Source organism: Scardinius erythrophthalmus (assembly GCF_964197995.2).
Source record: "Scardinius erythrophthalmus genome assembly, chromosome: 4".
Classification (NCBI taxonomy): domain Eukaryota; kingdom Metazoa; phylum Chordata; class Actinopteri; order Cypriniformes; family Leuciscidae; genus Scardinius; species Scardinius erythrophthalmus.
The window spans coordinates 33,904,148-33,931,613 of NC_138224.1; the positions used below are offsets into that span (position 1 = coordinate 33,904,148).

Genomic DNA, 27,466 nt, shown 5'->3' on the forward strand with positions numbered 1-27,466 from the left:
GAACAGAGTCAAACAAACCACTCAAGTTCATCATATCTTCATTATCCAACGGAGAAGAAAACGATTGCAACTTCCACGTTTGACACTCACCAAACCATCAACATCCTTTTCCAACAACTTCAAGAATTGTTTCCACTGCACAGACCATGCAAGTATACATTTAATGATGTGCTCTGGAAATGATAAGCTGATGATTCTTTTCATAGTTAAATGGATATTTTACATAGTTCCATTTCCACCTTTCGGTTCCATTCTTTCACTCACCATTTTACCTGTGCATGTATGTGTGTTTAGATTAATTGTGTTTGTGATTCAGTTAATAAAACTTGTGCACAATACAGTACGTATCTGTTGCAAGCAGAGAATCAGAACCAAAGTTTATTTTACGATCTTGATCTTGCTACATGCTCTAAGTGCTGTAATTGTTTTTCTGTGGCCCTGAAAGATACGCTTTTCTTAGAATAAATTAATAATCAAAAGAGTTCGTTGGACGAACTGATTAATTTATTGTAATATTAATGTAGCTACATCAAGTTAATCCAATTAACTGACCCAAATATTCTTAATTATAACAAGTTATGAGTTATTATAAATATTTCCTCTTTGAGCTAACTCGTTACATTGGCTTCATCACTGTATCCTCTCCACCAATAAGCTGATGTGTGGTGGGCGTTCTGGTGCAAAATGATTGCCGTCGCATCATCCAGGTGGTACTGCATATTGGTGGTGGTTGAGGAGATTCCCCCCTTCCATTTGTAAAGCGCTTTGAGTGTCCAGAAAAGCGCAATGTAAATGTAACACATCATTTTGATCATTATTATTATTATCAAAACATAACTAAATAAAAATTCAAACACGGACCAGTTTAACCATGGCCAACAGGTGGATGGGACAAATTAAGATCTCATGATAATAGAGGAGCTTGAATCCAAGAGCAGCTGTCACGTGGTCATTCCCGTGAAACGCAAGAAAAGAACAAAGCGCATCAAACAACCCCACACCATACCACATCCCACACTTAAATACCCACAGCCCATCCACAACAGGTGTTCACAATATCACAATCAAAGACAGAAAGTGACAGATAACAGACAGAAATAAAGGCTACGTTTACACGGAAACGATCTGAAGAGAAAACGCAAAAGTGATCACTTTTTATTCTGCGTTTAGACGAGCGTTATGGGGGGGAAATCTGCGTGCATACGGTGACGCAAAAGTGTGTGAAATTCAATGTAGTATGCACTCCAGGCGGCTAGGTGGCAATGTGAAGCACTGATCGGTGCCTTCACTGTCTAGCAGACTTTTGCGTTTTTACCGTTTAGACGGAAACCCGACGGTGGAGCGTTTTTAAGATTTCCACTCTGGAGGGTGGTTTCACTTTTTTGCGTTTTTAAGCCCCAAAAACGCCGTCGCCGTCTAAACGAAAGGCACATCTGATAAAATATTTTTACGTTTTCACCCGTGAGCGTTCTCGTGTAAACAGGGCCAAAAACTGAACCAAAAGTCAAAGAAAAGGAATGCCTAGAAATGTATTTGTAATTAGTTCAATGCAAATGAACACACAAGAACAATGCAACTTCAGTTAAGAATCAGCTTTATTACCTTACTGTTTTGTGAAATGTGTGTGTTAACGTTACAATAGTTATTCAATACAGGTGTTGTGGAAGAATATAAAAATAAACCTCCAAACGCTGCTGATGCCCAAAGAGAGGTTTAAGAGGACCTGCAAATAAAGGTACTGACCAGTAAGATTTAATGACGGGTATAATTGAGAGCCAGCAACCTTTGGAGAACATGGCAGATGACCATGATTTACTGGAAGACTAGATCAACTTTAGGACTAAAGTGAGGGGCGTTTACATTACATTGTTTTCAACGCAAAAATTGAAACCTTTATGTGGTTTTGCTGTTCATTAACAACACAATGGCATTTTGAGGGTGAAAAAAAATAAAATAAAAACGGGTTGGGTTTCAACTTGCAAGTTTTTGAAAACGATACTGCTACCGTCTCGGTGTAAACTATAAAATTTCACTACGGAATCTGTGAAAACGGTGATGTCTTGCGGAGTTGCCCAGATGCTTTTGTGCATTTTCACTTAATGCAGATCATGTCTATTTCGAACCAGTTGCATTGCGTAATTAAGTTATCAGTGGTGATACAAATAGTTTGTCAGAACTGCATGCTTCTGTTGCTTTCGCAATTCTCACTTTTAATTCTCACATTTTAATAGGAATGTTCAGATTTGGCTCACATTCAGATGCAGTGTAAATGCAGCCTTGATTTTTAAGGTCCCATATTGTCAAAAATGAAATTTCCTGGCTTTTTTCATGATAACAGAGGTCTAGGGAGTATGTAACTGCCATATAATTTTCAAAACAATTATTCAACAAACAAATGCACACAGCCTGCATAAAGTAGCTGTGCCTTTTCACGAGCCGTTGTGACTTCTGTAAAAATGTGATGTCAGAAGTACTCAGTCACCGCCTTCAGTCCCACCCCAAGCACTGCCCACCATCCCTCCCTCCTTTTGCCCAACCCCCAGACAACATTGTTGCTGAGCAACAACACGGAAACATGTTGAGAAAACGATGTTCAGTCGATGGATGTAGAGACCTGCACTCCGGCGTCACATGTTGACGCTAAAGGGTGCCCTTTGCATCGGATATTAAAGAAATTTCAAAAGCGTCAGTATTATGACGCCCTAGGATGAGAATGCGTTGCATGTAAATCCCTCCCCAAACGTTTCTGATTGGTGCCGCGATTTCAGCGGCACAGTAATGAGTTTGAATGGGCTCTTCTCCAGACTATCCTGAAGAGAGAATTAAAATTCGCCGGAAGTAGTCTGGGTTTTCCCAGGCTACATGCTGGCAAATCCTCTGATTAAAACAAACGAAGTGTTGCCATTATGAAAGATTTATTGTGCAGTCAGCTTCACTGATAATAACGGAGCTTTGTGAGATTGCGATGAACTGATATCAGCTTTATAGGAATTATTAAGGAGCGCACTTTGCGCTATTTCTGTCATGCCAAACCATGCACATAGTAGCCTATTGCTTGCTTTTATGTTAAATTAACAGTGGTTTGTGAATGTTTATGCTTTAATAAACTGTTGCCAAAATGGCCTGGCCGTGCGTCACTTAGAAAACAACAGGCCAATCAGAAGAGAGGATCATGAATATTAATTAGACAGGCCAAAATCGACCTGTTCTTGGCAGAGCTCCTGAGAAAGGAGCTGTAAAAATATATTGAGATGGTTTTTGGTACTTATATCGCAAATATATATTCTTAAGGACATCAAAACCCAAAATAAAACTTCAGAAAGGTGTACAATATGGGACCTTTAAACAGATAAGTATTTTCTGGTGCCATTTTAAATTGCTGAGCCATTTGAAACTCTTTCCACATGAACAGCAAGAATGTGGTTTCACATCTGCATGACTTTTCAGGTGTATCTTTAAGTGTAAAGGCAAAAGAAATTTTTTATAACACTGATCACACTTAAATGGCCTTCCTCCAGAGTGAATAGACGGATGATTTTTGAAATTGCTCCTTTTTCTAAATGTTTTACCACTTTCAGAACTCTGCAATTTCTTTTCAGAATGAGTTTGCAAATGTTGTTTCAGGTTTAGCGCTCCTGTGAAGCTTTTTCCACACAGTTTGCAGGTGGACGGCTTCTCTGTGGTGTGAATTCTCATATGTTTTTTAAGGTTTCCTTTTTGAGTGAAACTCTTTCCACACAGTTTGCAGGTGTAAGGCTTCTCTATGGTGTGAACTCTCATGTGCACCTTGAGGTTTCCTTTATCAGTGAAACTCTTTCCACACACCTTGCAGGTGTAAGGCTTCTCTCCAGTGTGAATTCTCATGTGGACTTTAAGAGTCGGTTTATGTGCAAAATGTTTTCCACATTGAGGGCATGTATGAGGCTTCTCTCCAGTATGGATTATTATGTGACTTTCCAGGCTTCCTTTATGATTGAAACTTAGTCCACACAGCTTGCAAGTGTACGGCTTCTCTCCAGTGTGAATTTTCATGTGCCTGTTAAGGTTTCCTACTTGGTTGAAGCTTATTCCACACTGTTGGCATAGGTACGGCTTTTCTCCAGTGTGAATTTTCATGTGGGAGTTAAAGTATTTTTGTCTGTTAAAACTTTTTCCACACTGTTGGCAGGTGAAAGAGCCCTCTTCCGTGTGAACTCTCATGTGGACTTCAAGGCTGTGTTTTCTGTTAAAGCTTTTTCCACACTGTTGACAGGTGAAAGAACTTGGATCAATGTGAATTCTTATGTGGTCTTTAAGGTGTCCTTTTTGACTGAAACTCTTTCCACACTGAGGGCATGTGAAAGGCTTCTCTCCGGTGTGAACTCTCATGTGCCTGTTAAAGCTTCCTCTCTGAGTGAAACCTTTTCCACACTCTTGGCAGGTGTACGACTTTTCTCCGGTGTGAATGCTCATGTGCTTTTTAAGGCTTCCTTTTTGAGTGAAACTATTTCCACACTGTTGGCATGTGTAAGGCTTCTCTCCATTGTGAGTTCTCATGTGGACTCTAAAGTTTCCAAGTTGATTGAAACTCCTTCCACACTGTTGGCAGGTGTAAGGCTTCTCTCCATTATGAACTCTCATGTGGACTAAAAGATTGCGACGTTGATTGAAACTCTTTCCACAGTGTTTGCAGGTGAAAGGCTTCTCTCCTGTATGAATTCTCGTGTGGACAGTAAGACTTCCACGTTGAGTGAAACTCTTTCCACAATGTTGGCAAGTGAAATATCTTGTAGTTTCTGTCTTTTGAGAACTTTGTTGAGGGGAAGTATTTTCAGTTTGTAAGCAACTAAATGATTTTTTTCCAGTTATGAAATCATGTTTCTCAAACTGATCTTTTTTTTCCATCTCATCTTGTACTCCACTCTCATCTTTCAGTGTTATCAGGTCTAGGGTAAAAAAAAGAGAAATACAAGTTAACCCCAGTTTAATGGCATGAATCAACAAACATCAAAACCAACATGTCTGCTAGATCCCATATGCACTAAGCTACAGAAAGAGGTGTTATATGTCTATAATATTAGAAAAATAGTGTACTCTCAACTGTTCAGTTTTGCAGAATAACAGTAAGTGTGAAAAAAACATTGATCAGGGTTTAAGCACAAAACCTGTACTTAAAGAAACAAATTACCTGCTTTTGGCATCTGATCATTGATCTTTTTTTCCCTAGTGTTACATCTTTCAACAACATTCCATTCCTCACCATTCTCTAAGATGGTTTGAGAATGATGTATACTGGTATTTGTGGACAAGCATGGGCATGGGTTAAGTCCCATCTATTTGACTCCTACCATTTTGTCTGTGTAAATGAAGAGACGTCTCATCAAACCTAAGTATGGAGTACCACAGGGCTCAGTAACATGCCCTTTTGAATTTTCTCTTTGTATATTCTTCCTCTGAGCGACATTCTCTTTTTTTTCCCACTGATGCAAATGATACTCAGTTCAATAGTTCTTCACAACCTACACTCTTAGAGGGAATTTATAGAAAAGTTTCACAAATTATGTGCAACACTAATTTACACAATTTTGTGTCAGTATTAAATAAAAACGTGTAGAAGAAATAATCTTTCACATTTATTTTTTATTTTTTTTTAATAATATTTTTATTAGAATTTTGTATACAAGTAACAAAAAAAAAACAGACAGGAAAAAAAAAATACAAAATAGAAACCACAAGCAAAACAGAACACAGACACACACACAAAAAAAAAAAAAAAAAAAAAAAATACAGGGCATATTTAAAAACAACAATAATTAAGTACACTGCTGCACCGCTGACACTAGAATCTCAACACAAGTACTAAACAGAGATGGTAAAGGTGGTTGGCACACTATGAACTCCCTTGCTGGTCAAAATCAGTGTTGTATTTGTCAAGGTGAGCCAAAAATGGCTGCCAAATATCTGAAAATTTATTAAGATTGTCCATCATGCCATAGCGGACCTTCTCCATATGCAATATACCAATGAGCTCACTTAACCAGATCCTAAACTGAGGCACAGTATCTGACTTCCAAAGTTTTAAAATCATTTTCTTTGCAACTACCATTCCATACATAATTGTGCTTTGCATCGAAACTCTGTGTTTAAGTAGAGAAGGAGAAACCCCAAACAATGCAATCATTGGGTCAGGTTCAAATACACAGTTGTACATGTCAGAAAACCACTTAAATATGCTACACCAAAAATTATTCAGTTTTGGACATGTCCAAAAGATGTGAGTCAGAGAGCCCTCTGCAGATTTACATCGGTCACAAAGCAATGAAATGGTGGGAAAAATTCTGTGCAATTTGGTCTTTGAGTAGTGAAGCCTGTGCATCACCTTAAATTGGATTAACTGATGCCTGGTGCTAATAGAACAAGATCGGATCCTACCAAGACCCTCCCTCCAAACATCATCTCCAATCTGCATTCCCAGCTCCTCCTCCCAGGAGTTTTTCAAAGAGTGTGTAACAAACTGTTCGTTCAGAGAATATATTTACAAAGCCAGAGACCAATTTTCTAGAATCAAGTGGGCCCAACAAAAGCTTATAGATCATTTTATCTTCCGGAAGAGACTCAAAGTTAGGCACACATTGACGAACATAGTTTCTAATCTGCAAATATCGGAAAAAATGTGTTGCGGGAAGAGAAAACTTATTTTGTAACTGTGCAAATGTGGCAAACTGTTTATTAATATACAGGTCTTTCAAAGTGACCACACCCTTTAGCCTCCAACTGTTAAAAGACCCGTCCGAGAGGGATGGAGAGAATGCATGATTGCGATATACTGGAGCATGGATAGAAGTGTCTGGTAGTCTGCAGTCCTTTCTAATTTGCTGCCATATTTTTAAGCAATTAAAGATAATCATATTATCCATCTTAACAGTTGCAGGAGGTCTGGGTGTTGAGAAAAGAAGTGCCGGAAGAGAGCTATTTTTGACATCACTCATTTCAATGGCAACCCAGGGGGGAGTCTCGGCAGATACCTCCATATTATATCCTTCCTGCCAATAAACCAGGGCTCTAGCATTCGCTGCCCAGTAATAATGCAGAAAATTCGGCAGTCCTAACCCACCCATTTTCCCTGGTTTATGTAAATGAGTTTTTTGAAATTCTGTGTGCTTTAAAGCCCCAAATAAAAGGAAGAATCGAATCCAAAGATTTGAAAAAAGATCGTGCCAAAAAAATAGGTAAATTTTGAAAAAGATACAAGAACCTCGGCAGGGAAACCATCTTAATGGCATTTATACGACCCACCATAGAAAGAGGAAGAGTCCTCCATTTTTCAATGTCCCTCCTCAGTTTCTCCTGTTTCTCAAAAAAATTCAGCTTAAAAATTAGTTTAGGGTCTTTCGGCAAAACTACACCAAGATACTTCAGCCTGTTTGTAATTTTGAACGGGAGATTATGCAAAAATTCAGTGTTGAGATCCGCACCCAGTGACATGAACTCACTCTTCTGCCAGTTAATTGTATATCCGGAAACTTCACCAAATGTTTTAATAAGATCCAGCAATACAGGAACTGATTTCTCTGGTTGTGATATAAAAAGAACAACATCGTCCGCGTATAGGGAAATATGGTGATCCACATTACCCAGACGGATGGGTTCAATAGAAGGGTGATTCCTGATACTAATGGCAAGAGGCTCAATGGCAATGGCAAAGAGCAATGGGCTGAGGGGGCAGCCCTGGCGTGTCCCGCGGTGTAATCGGAACGGCAATGATCTTTCTTGGTTCGTGAGAATGGAGGAAGATGGATGAGCATATAGCATTATAATCCACGATACAAATTGACGACCAAATCCAAACTCCTCCAAGGCCTTTACCATATATGCCCATTCCACTTGATCGAATGCCTTTTCCGCGTCTAGGCAAAGGGCAGCCACCCTCGAGCCCTTACTATACCTATGATACATTATATTCATCAATCTTCTGACATTAAAAAAGGAAAATCTATTTGGGACAAAGCCAGTTTGATCAGTGTGAATGATGGATGATATATATTTATTTAACCTATTTGCTAATAACTTGGTAAAAATTTTAATGTCTGAGTTCAGTAGTGCGATAGGACGAAACGATGAAGGTTCAGCTTCGTCCCTACCTTCTTTTAACAACAGTGAAATATTAGCTTCATACAATGTGGGTGGAAATTTCCGGATTCCAAATGAATGATTGAACATCCTCAAAAGAAGAGGAGCAATCTTCATAGAAAATTTTTTATACAGTTCAATTCCGAAACCATCTGGGCCAGCAGCCTTGCCATTGGGAAATGATTTTAAAGCATCCAGAATCTCCTGTGTGGTAATGTCAGAATTCAAAGCTTCACGAGCAGCCGCACTTAATTTAGGGAGTCTTAGATGCTCTAGCCAGTCAGAAACATTCCCTTTTGCTTTTGACATATATAACTCTTCATAATATTCCCTAAAACGATTGTTTATACTTTTAGGATCAATAACTAGTTCTCCAGTCTTTGATTTAATCTTATGAATGGCTCTACTAGCTTGCAAGCCTCTCAACTGTTGGGCCAGTAATTTATGGGGCTTATCCCCCAACTCGAAGTGTTTCTGCCTGATCTTAAACAATTGATCGCATATCTGACTGGATAGGATAGTGTTATATTCATATTTGAGTTTAAGAATATTTTGTAAGGTGGAAGGGCTGGAGGAAGTCCTGTAGACAAGTTCCAGCTGCGATAGTTCAATTTCGATTTCTGACAGTCGCTTTCGCCGTTCCTTTTTCAGAGAAGATTCAAAAGATATTATGTGACCCCGAATCACAACTTTAAAAGTTTCCCATAAAGTGGAGTCTGTGACTTCCGAATTGTCATTACTCTCTAGGAATTCTGAGATCTTAGTGGATATATATTGACAGAATGATGCATCGGAAAACAATGATGGGTGGAGACTCCAGGTAAACTGCTGTTTTTTATTATTAAAGGCCGTGTTGCAGGTTTTTTTTTTCATCGAATTTGTGCTATTTACTTGTTGGTAATAAACATTTAAACTGTTATCCATTGTATTTTATGTCGTTGGGTATCACAAAGCGGAATATAATACGAAAAAGTAGAGCGGTTTGCAACGACTCTCCTTTCCCCCACAATGCCATTACGTCACGTTGGGGAGAGAATTTACCAAAGCCCGCGGCCCGCATTGAGAGTGACTAGAGAGACGAGTAGCAGACGAGAGTATTCAGATAACGTTAGCGCAGATTATAGATAAATAAATAGATATAGATAGACAGACATATAAATAGATAGATAGATAGGCTAGTATAGAGAGATAGGCAGACAGCCAGATAGCATAACGTTTGCAATAGCATAGATAGCTAGCAGCTAGATAGATAAATATATAGAAATATATAACATTAGGTAGATTGACAATGGTGAATTACTGTTTGTGCTGGGTGTAAAAACTCTGGATGCTGAGTGAGGCACGTCACATCTGGTGCGGGGTGAGCTCCTCGACCAGCGACCAAAACACACTCACTTCCCTACAGCACAAGCTTTCCAGCGCAGTTTCCATGGGACGGCACCGCCGGCGCCCAGACAAGCACCTGCCAAACACAGCGACAGACATGCGGCGGCTACGTTTGCAACAACATTTTCACCGGAGGAAGAGATAAACGCTTAGAAACACCCATATAGCTAGCATGATGCCTTCTATTTCTAGATGAAAAGAAAAAAAAGTGGCGTTATTGTGCACTGCTGCTCGTAGACTAGCTCCAGTGCTCATTGCTGCGTTGTTAAATGATAGCAACTCACCAGAACACTTCACCAACTCTCCACTCATTCTCCTCGGACCATGCATTTAATTATTAAGTATTTACGACATTGTGGTGGCGTTCAACTCGTAAATACGATCTATACGAGATGACTTTGAACGCACCATAATACTAGGCTGAGGCTACCTTTCCTCCACTTCTCCCCAACGTGACGTCATCACCGAGTTGCGTAAAAAAACCGTTAATACCAAAAACGTAAAAAACTAGTCTTTAAGGCCATTTTTGGGACATTTTAAAAATGATATACATATCTTGAGTGATTTATGTACCCATTAATCGACAGTGGTTGTTAACCTGCAACATGGCCTTTAAGATCAAGGACCAATGAAGTAGGAGAGTGGTCAGAAATGAGAATGTTATGATATTTTGAGGCAATAACGTTGGATATCAATTTAGAGTCAATTAAAAAATAATCTATTCTCGAAAAGGATTTATGCATTTGTGAGAAAAAAGAATAATCTCTATCTGTAGGATGTCCAAGCCTCCAAATATCAACTAGATTCATAGAAGACATTAAGTCATTTAAAACCATGGAGGAGGTAGATGAGTGATTTGACTGGGCTGACCTATCCAAACGGCTGTCAAGCACACAGTTGAAATCACCACCAACAATTAAATGTGTATCCGAGAGATCAGGCAGTGAACTAAATATCTTACGGAAGAAAGCTGGGTCATCAAAATTTGGACCGTATATATTAAGGAGCGTAACATGTAATGAGTGAATGTAGCCAGTTACCAAAATAAACCGGCCATTTGGATCACTCACAGTAGAAACATGCCTAAAGGGAACAGTCTTGCGGATCAGAATTGCCACTCCCCGGGCTTTACTAGAGAATGTGGACTGAAAAATCTGATTGGCCCAGCTACATCTGAGTAACTTTTCCTTTGTGGGTCTGATGTGTGTTTCTTGCAAATAAACTACATCAGCAGACAGAGATTTTAAATGAGAGAACACTTTAGCTCGCTTGAGAACGTGACCCAGCCCACGCACATTCCAACTAGTAAAGGTGATGCCACCACCTGGCGAAAGTGTATCAGGATGCATACCGATTTTGCATAATAGCAGCGTACAAATAAAATGCCCTAATAAAATGATAAGAAAGACAAGAGGAACACATAAAAACGAGCAAGAACATCACCCTCCTCCCCCCCTCCCACTTTCCCAAACAAAGTGAGACTGCAAACCCAACATACTCTCTTAGGGGCTGCCGGACCATATAGGAACAACTAACCGGCCACTAAGTTAACACAGGGACCCCGCGCCCTCTCCACTAATGAGGACAAGTGTTTGTGAAAGTCAACAGCGAAAAATATATATGTTAACGCACCTACACACATACCTTACAAGCTGTTATATAAATGTCCCGGTTGATGTACAAACAGCACAAAAGTCACATACCAAAAGTCAAGACAAAGTCTCTGCAAAAGCCTCAGCATCCTGCGGGGACGAAAAAACTCTGTCCATGGTGTCACTGGAGACCCGCAGCCGTGCCGGGTAGATGAAACCGCTCCTCACACCTGCATCTCGGAGTCGTTTGCGGACGGGATCAAATGCCTGTCGTTGCTTCATCACCTCCGCTGGATAATCAGGAAAGAAGTGAACCGCTTTGCCGTTGTAGCGCAGAGGAAACTGCTGGCGGGCCAATTGTAATATTTTCTCCTTCAGCTGGAAATTATGAATCCGTGCTATCAATACGCGCGGGCGCGCGTCGTCCTCAGAGAGCCGTCTTCCCAGCCGATGAGCCCGGTCCACTTCCAACGGTTTGGGAAAGTTGTCAGCGCCCAGCAGTTCAGGGATGAACTTGGCCAAAAACTCTGTTGGACGTCCGTTCTCGATTTTCTCAGGCAACCCGATGATTTTAATATTCTGCCGCCGGGAGCGGGCCTCCAGGTCAGTTACTTTCAAACGAAGCATTTCGTTTTCCGACTGCATTTTCGTACATTGCTGCTCATCAAGCGAGAGACGGCGGTCATACTCCGAGCTAGCATTTTCCACCTCCTGTATTCGGTTACCGAGACTCGCCAGCGTTGCCTGGGTGGATGCCAAAGATGCCTCCAAGTCGTTGAATCGGTCATTCATCGTCTTGCTCATACTTCGTATAGCTGCGAGGATACTCGATTCAGACTCCAGAGCAGACTCGTTGGCTAATTCCGGATCTGCAGCAGCTAGCTTCGCACATGGCTGGCCATCATCAGCCTCACTTGAGGCTTTCTCTTGCCGCTTCCCTCTTTCAGGTTTTGGTTTTGTCATCTCGAGGCACTTAGATGCAAGTATTTGAGCCGAAACCGGGAAATTAGGTGAAATATTAAGTAAATAACCGAATTATTTCAAACGTGGAGAGGAGCCCTGGAAAAACACAACTACTCCATACGGTGCTCACTAGCGCCCTCCCATCTTTCACATTTATGTGTAACTTAAAAATGTACCCACAGCAGAATACAGTCAGTCCATAGTCTGTTAATGACAGAGACTTGCCTATTTGTTTTTCATTGCATATTGTTGCAAATAAAACATTTATACAATAATCACTTCATTACGTTAATCGATTACCCCTCACGTCAAAACCACCTTTATACCAGGGAGTAGACGATTTGCGCCGGTGACTGCTAGCAAGATTCTTTGATTTAAGCTGTACTTTAATATTAAGCAGCTTTCTATTGGACAACGCAGTAAATACAAACCCACATTTTTTAAACTTGAAACGGATAAAATTAAATTAAATTTCCACTTTCCACTTTTTTAAATCCCTGATAGATTTCACACACAAAATTTCAGTCAATCTTACATGTGACTGCACATTTTACTTGATTTTAGACGTTGACAAAGAAATTGTGCCAGTAATGGTGTATTATAAATAGCATTGTGTCTAACATTATATTTATTACACACAAAATGGTTCATATTCAGATTGGTTAATTTCCTAAGTTCTCACCAGATTGAATTTATCCAGGTATGCACTGCAGTAAAACTCACTAAATCATTCATTCAATTATTCCAAATCAAGCATTCTAAACAAATTTAGTTTTTATTTTTGCATTATTTTGATCTTTTATTAGGCTGAAGACTCTGCCATTGCAGTCCCACCTCAACTGGGGTTTCATTTATAAAACTGTGCGTAGGATCCTTACTAGAAATGTGCATGTGTTGCACCCAAAAGCCAAAAATGGCGTACGTAAAAAAATATTCAGACTTATAAAACCTTGCGTACGCCAGAACCTGCGCTGAATTCCCTTTATTAATCCCAGTCAGCGGAAGATTGTGCGCACATGCATCTCCTCCCTGAAATAACAATATATGGAGCTTACAACACCTAGTTTTACTATGCATATCCTCAGCATATGCATATTCATCCACGTAATAACATGTTTAACGGTACAAGACATTTGGAAAATATGAGATACAGATGTGCCATCACATTACATTGATGAAAATAATTTAGTAGCCTATCCTTGCCTTGTTTTTTAATAAAAAATCAAAGTAGTATAAAATACATTTCAGAGAAATTTTTTCTCTATCTTTTCCACTGGCCAAATAGTATTTTTAATTTCTTTATATTTTTAATGGAAACAGATAGGCCTTATTGTGCTTTATTGATCATTATTTGTGCAAAAATATTTCCTCAGACCATATCATGCACCAAGCAACCCTTGCTGTAGTTAAAACACAGCATGCCACAAGAAAAGTGTTCAAAAGCATTGCATCCACTACACATTTATATTTATTATAATATAAAAAATGTTGTAACTTCTTGGTAATGATTTCATGTAATTTAAGTGCTTTAAAAGGTGCAATGTGTAAGAATTGAGGTAAAAATATCCAAAAAATGAGCTACACGCATCAAAAGAATGAGAAGAAATAAGGGCGATGATGTCATTAAAAAAATGACAAGTTATAGTGCTGCAGAGATATCAACCTGAATTAGCATGCTAAATTACTAGCCACAGCCCGACAGGTGTCATAATACCAGTTTCGGCCATGGGAGGCGGTATGCGGGCAACATAACCACCAGCCAAACATGCAATTCACGTATAACTTGCACGGCTTGTGGAGCGTACTTGAACCTGATGTCAATCATGTGGAAAGTACAGCCCACTACTACATTTCAGTTCAGGGAAGAGAGCGGAAGAATGGCTGAAGCCATTGATATAAGTAAAAATATAATAAATATGTAGTATTGTAATAAAGTACACATATAAAGCACAATACTCTCTATAGCTCTTTTTTTCTTGCCAACTACGTGACCTATAATATGTTTATTAAATGGCTTTCCTGAAGTAAATCTGACATAATTGTTCTCCAGCTATGTTATTGACCTCTTCACGCTGATAAAAAAACACTGATTGGTCGATATTATGTATGAGGAATACATTTTGGTAAGTTGTAGCCTACTGTATCTTTCAACAGTGTTCGTGTTTTTTACTATTAGCTAGAGATGATCGGTTCACGTGTGCTAGGGATCTGTCGTGTAACATTTACAAGCGCCAAAACGGTATTTATTGTTTGAATTGATCGATGCTACATCTTCTTTGGACAATAATATGTCCACTGGAGCAATATTTATAGATCTTACCAAAGCGTTTGATCTGGTTGATCATTATATTCTCCTTGATAAATTATATAACATTGGTCTCTCTGAACAGTCCATTTTATGGTTTAACTCAGTTCTCTCTCTCAGTTTATGATAATGGAAAAGGGTGTTCCACAAGGTTCTTGTTTAGGCCCTCTTTTATTTTCTATTTTCATTAATGACCTCCCACAAATGTGCTCTGACAGTCAAATGATAGTTATTTACTTTTCAAAACGTGATATTAATTCGATTCAATCCTCACTGCAACTTGATTTTAATACTACTCAAAAGTGGTTTTCAGATAATGGACTTATACTGAATAAAAGTAAGTCATATAGTATGTTATTTTCCACTAGGTCTGCCCGACATTTTGATTCAGGATGGATGGCGTGCTCAATTCCTTTTGAGTTTGATTTGGGTGCTCTTCGGTCCAAGGTAGAACATCTAAGGTGCAGTGTGGAGAAAAAATCTCTGGTAGCCGAGGCACTCCTTAGTTAAAATGTCTTTATTAAAGAAATGACATGTCCTAAACGGACAACTTTAAAATGCCCACGCGTAGCGGCATGGGGCCTTCTTCAGGGCATAATGAAGCAGATAGAAAACAGGTATTATAATGACAGAGACACACAAGTAGAAGCTAACACACAGGTGCTAACAATCAATGTTGAAGATCTGCAGGTAATTGCTAGGACACGCCTCTCACATGGCTCTCAGCACCAAAGCTACAAGTCACAATAATTAACAAAAACACAGGCACCAGCTTTAGTGCTGAGAACCATGTGAGAGGTGTGCCTTAGCAATATATGCATGAATATATATGCATGCTATTTGGTGCCTGTGTTTTTGTTAATTATTGTGACTTGTAGCTTTGGTGCTGAGAGCCATGTGAGAGGCGTGTCCTAGCAATTACCTGCAGATCTTCAACATTGATTGTTAGCACCTGTGTGTTAGCTTCTACTTGTGTGTCTCTGTCATTATAATACCTGTTTTCTATCTGCTTCATTATGCCCTGAAGAAGGCCCCATGCCGCTACGCGTGGGCATTTTAAAGTTGTCCGTTTAGGACATGTCATTTCTTTAATAAAGACATTTTAACTAAGGAGTGCCTCGGCTACCAGAGATTTTTTCTCCACACTGCACCCAAGGTAATAGTCTAACAATTAAATTCTCAGATGGTACATTTATGGAGAATGTTGAGGAATTTAAATATCTGGGCCTCTTGCTTGACTCCAGCCTCTCTTTCAGGCCTCATATTGACTCTATAGTGAAAAAAGTCAATTAAAATTTAAGACTATTATACCGTTCAATTAATTGCTTCACACAATTGATTAGATTAAGAATTGTAACTCAGCTTTTATTTCCTATTATTGATTATGCTGACTTTGTCTACGAGTACAACAGAATCACACCTTAAATCCTTAAATGTTGTCTATTTCGATTTGTGTTGAGATGTCCGTTTCTAACCCATCATTGTCATATGTATCAACAATTGAATCTCTTATCACCTAAGGCCAGACGACAGCTACACTGGTTTCAGTTTGTCTATAAATGTATCTTTTTAAATTATCCTCTTTATTTGAAGCAACATTTAGTCCTATATCAATTTATGGCCTGAGACACCTTGATCATCTCTTTTTTTCTGTCCCAAATATATCTAAAGAAATCGGAACGCGTGCTTTTAAATTTAAAGCCCCCTCTGATTGGAACAGCTTACCTTGTTCCTTAAGGTCCATCTCTTCCTTTCCACTCTTTAAGTCACCCCTTTTAACTTACTTGCAACTTGCACTGTTTGGTGCTATCTTGAGGACCCCCTCGAAAACGAGATGTTCCACCTCAAGGGGTTATCCTCCAATAAAATGAATTGAAATGAATTGAATTGCATAATAAAATTGACAGAATCTGAGAACTGAGATTATTTTATATCATAACTAACCTGCTCTGTCTAGTCTGTCGGTCTCTGTGTCCTCTTTGCTTCAAGATTTTTCTGTGCGTGAGAAAATTGATGTGTGGCGTGAGAGCATGTGAAAAGTGTCAATTGCATGTGTCTCATGGTGAATGCGTGAGAGTTGGCAGCTCTGGTTACGTTGGCGCTAGCTTGGTCAACATCAGCGAATGCTGTCTGTCAAATTAATGTAATTCAAACTAACAATAAAAATGTAATATGAACAAAACGAATATGAACATATTCACTGGTAAAGGTGAAGGGGAGTAGCTTGAAGATGTCATATTTCAAAATCACTTGACATCAACCAACGTTCCTCTGGAGTCAAAACGTCCTCTATTAGGAGTTCACCACAACTTTACCATTCAGCTAGACTCGTCATCCATAACTCCATCTAGATCAGCCAGGAACCTTGGTGTGTCATGTAGATTTGCCTTGTACAACATTAGGAGGATCAGACCCTTCCTATCCGAACATGCTACTCAACTCCTTGTCCAAGCGCTTGTTTTATCCAGACTTGACTATTGTAACTCTCTCCTGGCTGGTCTTCCAGCTTGCACAGTCAAACCTCTGCAACTGATCCAGAACGCCGCAGCTAGAGTGGTCTTTAACGAGCCGAAAAGGGCACATGTCACTCCTCTCCTCACAAAATTGCACTGGTTGCCAGTTGCCGCTCGCATCAAATTCTTGTCACTGACGTTTGCCTACAGAACAACCACTGGTTCTGCTCCCTTTTACTTTAACTCTTTACTTCAGACTTATGTGCCATCCAGGAACTTGCGCTCTGCAAGTGAACGGCGTCTTGTGGTGCCATCTCAAAGAGGCACAAAATCTCTTTCTCGGACCTTTACCATGACTGTTCCCTGCTGGTGGAATGATCTGCCCAACTCAACCAGAGCGGCTGAGTCCATAGCCACTTTTAAGAAATGGCTGAAGACACTTCTTTTTCGACAGCACTTGATCCAGTAATACTAACACTTTCTCTCTATTACTCTATTCTGTTCTATAACAAAAAAAAAAATTGCGTTGAATTATACTGAGAAGGGTCATAGCACTTGCATTTTGTTGTCCTACTGCTAGTTTAACTGCTTCTATTGTTCTCATTTGTAAGTCGCTTTGGATAAAAGCGTCTGCTAAATGAATAAATGTAAATGAGTTGGCTCGGCTTTGGCTATGGCTCTAGGGTTGTTGTGAAGGTAGGGGCGGAGCATAGAGACTATGCCATTTCTCAGTTGTTACTCTAGAGTAGACCAACTCACTTTCTGGAGGTATACTGCCCCCATCTGGTATGGAATGTGGAGTATGAATTGATTTTTGGCGGACATTACACAAGGCACCTTTAAATGAGAATGGCATTTTCGCCTTTTTCAGGGCCTGTTTTGTGCGTACGCAACGGTTATAAATGAGGCCCCAGGAAGGTGCCTAATATGATTTCAGCATATCAGCGCACAGGTTCATTAAATACTGAGGAAAAGAAAAAGGTCAACACATGGTGATTTCCTGCATGTGTCTTACTGTGTATTTGTCTCAAACAGCTTTACCACTGCAGATGAGCTGAAATTGGCTAAAGCCTTGATTGCAATCTTGAGAGCATGGGTCAGCTGTGTACACATCGTCATGTTTTGCGGTGACTGTCCCTGTGTCTACGGCTTCTGTCAAGCGGACATTCTCAGCCCTAAAGCAAATTAAAACTTATACCAGAAATACAAGGGGACAGACTCGACTTTCAGCATTAACCTCGATAGAAAGACTCATTGTTGGAACTGAAACGCACAGATAACCTGTACAACAGAGTAATTGAAGTCTTCTTGAGGAAAGAAATAAGGATGGATTTTGTGTAAAAATAATCAGTAGGTTTGGTGAGTATTATTTTTGTCCCTGTTTTGTACGTGCTGAATATGATTTTCTTAATTTTTCTTGTCAATTTATGATCGAGACTTTTTTTTAACGTTCTTTTCTTTTTCTTTCTTTTTTTTCAATCATACTTTTGTTATATCTACCCGGCCTTTTCCGAACTCACCGCATTAACCCTATAACTGCGGGTGCAAAATAAAATAGCAATATCAACAATTATAAAGAGTCTGTGCACTATTAAAAGTGCATTAAGAGGTGGATTAATTTATGTAGGACACCACAGAAGCCCTAGGTGTAAAATGCACCGCCCGCCACTTATATATTTATACAACGGTTCTTTCTGGTTCTCGAATCTGATTGGCTGAGAGCCTTTTCCAGGCGTACGATATTTGTGCAGTAACAGCACTCTAACCAGTTCACCGTTTATATCACTCCGCTTGCGGCTACTGTCAAGGCGGTCGCGCGAATCCACCATATGTTTTAAAAATATCCTACTACTGTAGTTGTGTCACGAAATTTAGTTCTAAGAGTTTTTTTAGGCAAGAATGTAGTTATTTAGTCCTGAAATATGTGACTAATATATAATCTTAGTCTCCGTGTGCTGCAACCTTGTCGTGGTGGAGAGGCTTGCGTGCTTCTATGATCCTGAGAGCTATGCTGGAGGGAGCCTATGGCTCCTGGTAGGTTCAACCATACCAGACTGGTCTTGGGTGAGGAGTGAGACGAAAAGCAGCACCTCGCCCTCCAGGTTGGGGGTTGGGCGTGGCGCTAACAATGCCACCCTGTAAAAAAAATCTACTGTTACAGAAACTACAATGAGCAATACTACTTACATCAGGCCCATAGTAGACCCTGGCCACCCAAACTCTTCGGATGGCAGTATGACCACCCCTGATGAAATCCGTAGGGAAGTCAGGAGTGCGAAAGAGGGCTTACTAGGACCTAAAACCAAGATTCGCATTGGAACATGGAACGTCCGTACCATGTGGGAGACCACCAAGACAGCACAAGTCCTCAGTGAGATGAAAAGGTACCATCTGGACATCTTGGGGATAAGTGAGAGTCACTGGATCGGCTCTAGTCGTCAAGTCCTGCATGAAGGGTCTGTTATCCTCCATTATGGTCAATCGACCACATCATCATTAATGGTAAATGGCGCAGGTCACTGCAAGATGTTCGAGCCTACCGAGGTGCAGATGCCTATAGCGACCACTACCTAATCGCTGCCACCATTAAACTCAAGTTGAAGAAGTTAATCCCACAAGGCCATCGGCAGAAGAAACTGGACATTGCAAAACTCCAATACCCAAAGAAAAACAAGGAGTTTGTGTTGGAACTCAGAAACCGATTCAGCACGCTAGAGGCTTCCTGTGAAATAGAAGAAGAACCCACCATAAACCTCATAAACAGCAAATGGAATGCTATCAAAACCATATACTCTGAAACAGCACAAAAAGTCCTGGGCTTTAAACAGAAAGGGGCCAAAGAATGGATATCCGCTAACACTTGGCTGAAAATCGAAGAGAGGAAACAGCTGAAGGCAAAGATGCTGAACACCAAGTCCCAACGACTCCTCGAGAAAACCAAGATGTCCTATAAAAACAAGGACAGAGAGGTGAAGAGGAGTGCTAGAAAAGACAAAAGGGTCTTTGTTGAACACCTGGCAAGTGAAGCCGAAAAAGCTGCAGCCTATGGAAATCTGGGCACAGTGTACAAAATCACAAAGCGACTCTGCGGCAGATGCACAAACCAAACTACCCATGTTATGGACAAGAATGGCAACATCTGTACATCAGAGAGTGAACAAGCAGCCAGATGGGTTCAACACTTCCAGGAAGTACTCAACCTCCCTGAGCCTGAACAACCAGCCAACATCACAATAACAGAGGATATCCTGGAAATTAACACCAACCCCCCTGACTTTGCTGAAGTTAAAGCTGCCATCCAAACCCTGAAAAGGGGCAAGGCATGTGGCATAGATGCTATCCATGCCGAGATGCTCAAGGTTGACATTCTAACATCAACAAGAGTGCTGACGGACCTATTCCAAAACATCTGGAACAGTAACACCATCCCTGAAGATTGGTCCAAAGGCCTCATTGTCAAAGTACCCAAGAAAGGCAACATTAAGAACTGTGACAACTGGCGTGGAATTACTCTTCTGTCTATCCCAAGCAAGGTGTTCTGCAGAGTCCTTCTCAACCGCATGGAGACAGCCATTGACACCAGAATTAGACAGGAGCAAGCAGGCTTCAGGAAGGGAAGAGGATGTATGGACCAGATATTTGCTTTGCGTAACATCATAGAGCAGTGTTTGGAATGGAATACACCCCTCTACATCAACTTTGTGGACTTTAGGAAGGCCTTCGACAGTGTCCATCGACACACCCTCTGGAAGATACTGCAATCCTATGGAATACCATCAAAGATCATCTCAATCATAAAAACATTCTATGAACATTTTAAGTGTTGTGTCATTATGGGAAATCACCTCTCAGAGTGGTTCCCTGTGCAGTCCGGAGTGAGACAAGGGTGCATCATCTCCCCTATCCTCTTCCTGGTCGCCATAGACTGGATCACAACCAACACCATAGCAGACAGACCCAGAGGCATCCAGTGGACTCTGCTCTCCCAGCTGGAAGATCTTGACTTCGCCGACGATCTTGCTCTCCTATCAACCAACCAGTACAACATGCAGGCTAAAACTGATAGGTTGAACAACTTTGCCAGTCAAGTTGGGCTCAGTATTAACACCTCCAAAACACAAGTGATGTGTGTCAACTCCATCCCCACAGCACCCATCCTTGTTAATGAGGAACCACTTGAGTGTGTGGAAAATTTCTCCTATCTGGGCAGTCTCATCAGTAAGGACAGTGGGGCATCTAAAGATATCAAAGCAAGGCTCGGAAAGGCTCAGGGTGCCTTCTCCCAACTCCGCTCTATATGGAGATCAAAACAATACAGCCTTAAAACGAAGATGATCCTATATAACTGTAATGTAAAGTCTGTTCTGCTGTACGGTTCAGAGAGCTGGCCAGTTATCAAAACTGATATGAGGAGAATGGAAGTGTTCCATAATGGATGCCTCCGACGAATATGCCAGATATTTTGGCCTAATAAGATCTCAAACAATGAATTGTACAAGAAAACGGGAAGCTGGAGTATCACCAAGGAGATTACACGAAGACGCTTGAGATGGCTAGGACACGTGTTAAGGATGGAGCAGGACAGCATCACAAAAGTTGCCCTAAGATGGACACCACCTGGTAAAAGAAAACCAGGGAGACCCAAAACCACCTGGCGCAGAACTGTGACACAAGAGCTGGAACAGATGAACCTGTCATGGGGAGAGGCCCAACATGCTGCCAGGGACCGAATACAATGGAGAGTGCTCATTGAAGCCTTATGTCCCATAGGGGATGAAGAGAAATGATGATGATGATGATATAATCTTAGTGCCTATTTTACGATCTGTTGAGACGCTTTCCCAGGTTCGAGCTCCAGGCTGTCAGCGGTCGTTCAGCGCTCATGTTCCCGCAGAGAACAGCTTCATCTCAGCCAGTCCTTCGGGAATTTGCCACTGGCTCTTATGTAGATAGTGGTTAAACATGAGATCAGATTAATTTGGGGTATATCAAACGGCAATCTTTGGTCTTATTAATCTTTATTACATGGCTTGGCTGAATTCCAATGTAGAATGCGGTCTGTTATTTCTTGATAACAGACCGCTGTGAGCTATAACAGACCGTTGCCATGCAAAACAGCGCATTGCTATGGACGCGGAACGGACTATTTTCTTTGGCGGAAGCAATACAATCGTTTTTAAAACAATAAACTCCTTTTTAAATCAATAATTTGTGTCAAATTAATTATTTATTTTGTAGGTAGCCATGTAATAAGCGGGATAATGTATAGAGAGGCAGTCGTTATAGCGAATAACAAGCCCTTCAGGCTGTCAAGACCCCTCCGCTTCGCGTCGGGTTCTCGTTCAGCCTGTCGGGCTTGTTATTCGCTATAACGACCGCCTCTCTATACATTATCCCTTACATAACTTATTTCAGAACAAATCGATTTTGGGGAAAATTAAGTTTCATAATTATATTTAGCCTATATTTCACTTGAATCCTGTAATAGAGTGCTGTTTATACGTTTGATTGAATTGTTTGCTTGTGTTTATTTCCTATTGTCTTTTATAATGACTATTGTAGTACATTTAAAAATTGTTTTTCAATAAATAATATGCCGTATTTGCTATTGAGAAAGGATTGTGATGTGGACTTCAGTGAAAGTTACATTATTACGCCATTAGATGCAAAGACTGTCTTTATGAGTGAGTAAGAACAAGGAAGTTGTTTGAACGCTGTCATGGGAAGGACAAAGATGAACATATCGCTTTCCTCAGAGGATATTCAAACTGAATTTTTGGATATAATATTATGGACATCGACCTGAAGAATAAATGCTACATCAGATGCAGGTAATACACTCGTTTAGTCGATCTCTCTCATAATACCATAATACTACACTCTGTCTACATAGTACAACAAACTTCAATGAAGCGACTCAACATTCCTTCATTACTAGTTCTAAAATGACGTTGCAGAATTAGTAACGGAGGCTTGAGCCTGACTGTCAAACTGAGTCTTGAATCCGTGGCGGAAGGAAGTAGCTAGTTCTGCACAAAAGAGGGTTTTTAAAGACACTCCGTTGTTGTCTTATTTACTTACGTGTGCCGTTGAACTGTTGTATAAACACATTATCACACTCGTACCCATGCGAGATAAATATATATTTATACTTCCCCAAACCATAATATATAATATTATTATAGTCTCCTAAATTACTCAGGATGCCTAATACTGCCACAAACAAGTTAGGGTCATATCAGTTTGGAACATCGTTATGATTATAATTGTGCTCTTATTAACTATTCTAACTCAAATGTTCTGGTAAAATGTTTTTGTGGTAAGTAAGTGGTATTTCTAAAACACTGTTAGACAATGTTAATATTTGAAATCAACCCAAACAAACACACCCCTCTCTTCATTGCTCTGCCCCCACAACTCAGCCTCCAATCCTAACAGCCCTGCTCTTAGTCGGTCTCGAACCCCGATAGAGCTGGTAAGTCCCGCCCCTTCCGCAAACCCCACTGGACCTCTAGGTTGAAAAATCGTCAATGCAAGTGAATGGGAGAAAATAATTATTTTCTGGTCCCGTTTGAATTTTGCCATGAATGTGAACATATGTTGTCTGTGAATTTTTTATATAACTTTTCGTGTAAAGAATGATACAATTTAGCGGGTAGAAGTTTGATACGGTTAGACTTTAAGTGAGAGCACTTTGTTGACTACAACTCTCGACGCGTTTGAAACGTCAACACCACTCGCACACGGACACTAGCTCACGGATCCCGCTAAACATGGCTGTGTCTTTGGTGCACTTCACCGCCTTTTTTCAGGGAGAGGACAAAATCGTTGATGTTGGTGAAAACCACGGGTAAGTCAACTTTATGGGGTGACGTCACATAGGCGACAAGTAGTCTTTCTCGTTATGTCTTTTCCACAACTGCTACGCGAAGAATCATACCATATACTGTCAAACTCATAACATGAAGAGTTATATAAAAAATTACAGACAACATATGTTCACATTCATGGCACAATTCAAACGGGACCAGAAAATAATTATTTTCTCCCATTCACTTGCATTGACGATTTTTCAACCTAGAGGTCCAGTGGGGTTTTACGGATGGGCGGGACTTACCAGCTCTATACCCCTGCATGTGAGTCGAGTGCGCTAACAATCTTACAGTCTTTCTTCAGTTCAAATCTCCCTCTTGCTCGTTCTCTCTCCTCCACCATCACACACCCCCTAATGCTGATTGGCTACACGTCTGTTGTTGTGTCGATCCGACTAACTTCCAAACAGCATATTTCAAATACTACTTACCCCACCTTTAAGTATTGGAGGTCCATAATTTTAACCAACGGTGATGTCATACCTGCACCACTTAAATTAGGACATTCTATGATATTCTTCAAAAATATCATTAATTTCTGTAGAGCAGCAGATTTTAACCCCCTGAGGTCGACGGTATCGCCGGCGATACCAGCTTGCTTTTTTTTTATCAGTGTAAAAGAAACTCATGAATACTCTGTTGACTTTGATTTTCCATAGGAGTTCCATACATCAATCGATTCTGTTAAATGTGTATTATTTTTGTGTATACTCACAATAAAAACATAGTGTTGTGCTTTTCGACAAATAAAGAAAAATAAACACGAAGCGAGTTCTGCCTTCTCTCTGTCCGTGTAGTCCATTCTGAAACGCGTCCGAAAATGAACCATAACTCAGTGAATACTTCTCACACATACACGTGATATATGTCTTTATGAAGCTTGAAATCTCTTCTTTTAAATGAAGTAATTTATATAAAAAACAAATATTCTCATATTGTGAAATCTGTATTAAAAGAGAGCGATTCCAGTCGACCTAATTAGAGCTAATTCAAATGTAATGTGACTCCGCCCACGGAGAGCGTGCGCTATTCAAACGCAAATGGCTGAGGTAATCCGCGCAATCCTGTGAACGCCCCCATCAGCTCGAGAAAACCAAAACACAAGTTTATTCAGAACATTACTTGCTTACACCGTCTTGCAGCGCTGTGAGGAATAATGAGGAATACGAGGAATAGGAGCTGAGGAATACTAGTAAGTTTTTCCTTCTCGGGTTTCTGTTTATTGACGAATGAACGGCATGCGCTCTGTTTTTTCTCCATTATGGACGCGAGCTCTAAAAAAAAAACACTAAAAGACTTTCAAACTTTCACAGAGACCTCAAAACAGAAAGTACAAATCCTTTCTTTAAAACGAATTTCGTTTTGTATCAATTGTATCTTAATTTTAATAATTTTTTCATTAACAACTTTCCTGGATTTAAAGTAAATAAGCCTATCGTCAACGAATGATGATGTTTTAGCAAACTGTATTGCTATACTGAGATGAGTAAAAATCGACTGAAATATGTTGAAATAAAATGTTGGCTATTTGTATAAGCAACGTAAACTGCAAATTAACATTTATATGCCCTAATATTTCATGAAAACAACTTTACAGTCAGGCGAAATATGAAAGACAACATTTTGTTTAGTAGATTTGGGTACAGTTCTTACTGTAGAATATACTGCCTCGTCAAATAAGCTTTTGTTTAGCAATTTCTATATATAAAATAGCCTAATATTTTTGTCAAAAATAAAGTCATCAACTAAGATGTTAGCTGTTCCAATGTTGGCTATATTCAAAGTAATGAATACATAGATAAAATGTAGGCCTATAATCTTTCTTTTTTTTTTTACAAAGAAAGAGTACACTTGAAATATTGTTGAAATTGTAATTATTGTTGTAATTGTAACCTTTTTAATAAAATAGCACAACATATGTACAAGATAGATGTAAGCAAAATCTTAAATGGTCAATATAAGTCTTCTTCTAAATATCTTTTGTCCAAGCATTGTGGCTCAGCCAGTTTCACACCTGTGTGAATGGCTCATCATTATGCAGAGTGGGTGGTAATTCAGGTGTAAACCACTCCTCGTTCACGCCCCCTCGCATATTGGCTTTCCAAGCAAAACCTGTTTTACATCAATTTAAATCAATGTATGGTTTTATTTGAACGATAAAGCAAGACTATTTTCACATAATTTTGAAGAAAAAACTATAGGCGACGACATCCATTGGTCAAAAGTCTTATTGACACATATTTACTATGTGTTTTGTGGCCTTATTTCAGAAATTTTAGTTTTTAGTTTTTTCAATATCCACGCATAAACATTATTCTCTCAAAAATTAAAACATGTACATACACGTGGCTCACATATTATGGTAGCCCTGTTTGTGCTTTATAGAGTGAATTTACACCTTTGCCATTAATATGTTTATAAGCAACTGAAAAAAGCACAAATGTCAGGGCATGTCAGAACATCTCAAGGGCCCAGAAAACCGCTCAGACTCCAGAGGGTTAATAAGGATCAAATGACTGAGTTCAGCTTTGAGAATGAAACCAACCTGTTTGTTCCTCAGTTTCTTCTTGTTTCACTCTGAATGTTTCATCAATCTTCACGTCTTCACTCTCCTCTTTAATAAACGCCATCTTTATAATAGTGTCACGTGGATCTCAGTCGCTTCACCAGGAGTTTTTCTGTGCATTTAAGATGAGAATAATTAACAAAAATAAAAGTAAATTCACACTAAATCTCTATGTGTGTCTCAATCGGCTCTAGTTCAGTAGTTCAGTGCACTGGTAAGAGACTTGAATCACCTGATTAGACTAAAAACACGCAAAGATAACACTACAAATAAAGAACATAAATTAATACAGACATTGCATGGCTATACATTTACGATGTATATTTATTATTCAATCATTTGTAGATTATATTTAATAGACTGCACTTTTATGAACGCATTGGCAGTTGTTTTAAGTTCTCATTACACGTTTGTTTGTTCTGGTTGCATTTACACTGTTTTGATCAGCATGTGCATTGTGCAATACACAACACTATTTAAAAAATGTATTTATTTAACACACCACACTTCTTATTTACATTTCCTTGCATTTGTACATACATACCATCTATTGTCTCTATTTTTGTTTTATTATATGTGTCCTGTAACTATTATTCTGTTTGTACTGTGGAAGCTTCTGTCACCAAAACAAATTCACTGTGTGTGCAAACATATCTGGCAATAAATCTCTTTCTGATTCTGATCATGTCTCAAAAGAATCACCGAATCATTTTCGAAGCATTTGGTTCAGTTGACTCGCGCTGCGTCCGAAATCGCACTGTCTGAAGCAATGCATTTTACAGACAGTCTAGGCTACTTCGCGACCTTTAAAAGGTACGTTCAACAGTATTTCGTTAGTATGAATGACATTCGGACATACCAAGTTACTTTTTTTGCGTACGGTGTTTTGCATAATATATCGGTAAGTATTCGATTTCGAGTTTAGTAAAGCTCAGCTTCTCTCATCACTGTGTTAAATTCTTGTTTATGAAAAAATGATTCTCGATATTGGGAGCGAAATGAAACGCATCTTTTCTGTTAATCATGTGTGGATGCGATTTACTCACACAAAATAACGTTCATTTATGTTATATGCAGCATTGCAATGTTACTTTCAACAATGTTGAATTCATTTAAAAAAAAACATACAACAATTGCCTAAACGATTGAAATGCTTAAAAACACAAACCTTTCTTTAACCGTATCATAACAGACACTGGAGCGCGGCGCAGCCTTGTGAC

The 27,466-nt window shown here is 39.6% G+C and overlaps 1 protein-coding gene across 1 annotated transcript; it reads right to left on the reverse strand.

Moving 5' to 3' along the window:
• Positions 1-1,579: 1,579 nt before the first annotated feature.
• Positions 1,580-27,466, reverse strand: LOC308689554 (uncharacterized protein). Its single transcript, XM_081363339.1, has 3 exons — positions 27,415-27,466; positions 26,226-26,358; positions 1,580-4,925 (listed from the first exon to the last, which is right to left on the reverse strand). Exons 2-3 carry the CDS (start codon positions 26,308-26,310, stop codon positions 3,316-3,318), a joined length of 1,695 nt encoding a protein of 564 aa, XP_081219465.1. The 5' UTR covers positions 26,311-26,358; positions 27,415-27,466; the 3' UTR covers positions 1,580-3,315.

Bases quoted from the DNA above. Each gene is read 5' to 3' on its own strand.
- LOC308689554 (XM_081363339.1), bottom strand. From the start codon at position 26,310: ATGGCGTTTATTAAAGAGGAGAGTGAAGACGTGAAGATTGATGAAACA. The intron at 4,926-26,225 runs GTTGGTTTCATT...TTTTTACCCTAG, and splicing joins AGAAACTGAGGAACAAACAG to ACCTGATAACACTGAAAGAT.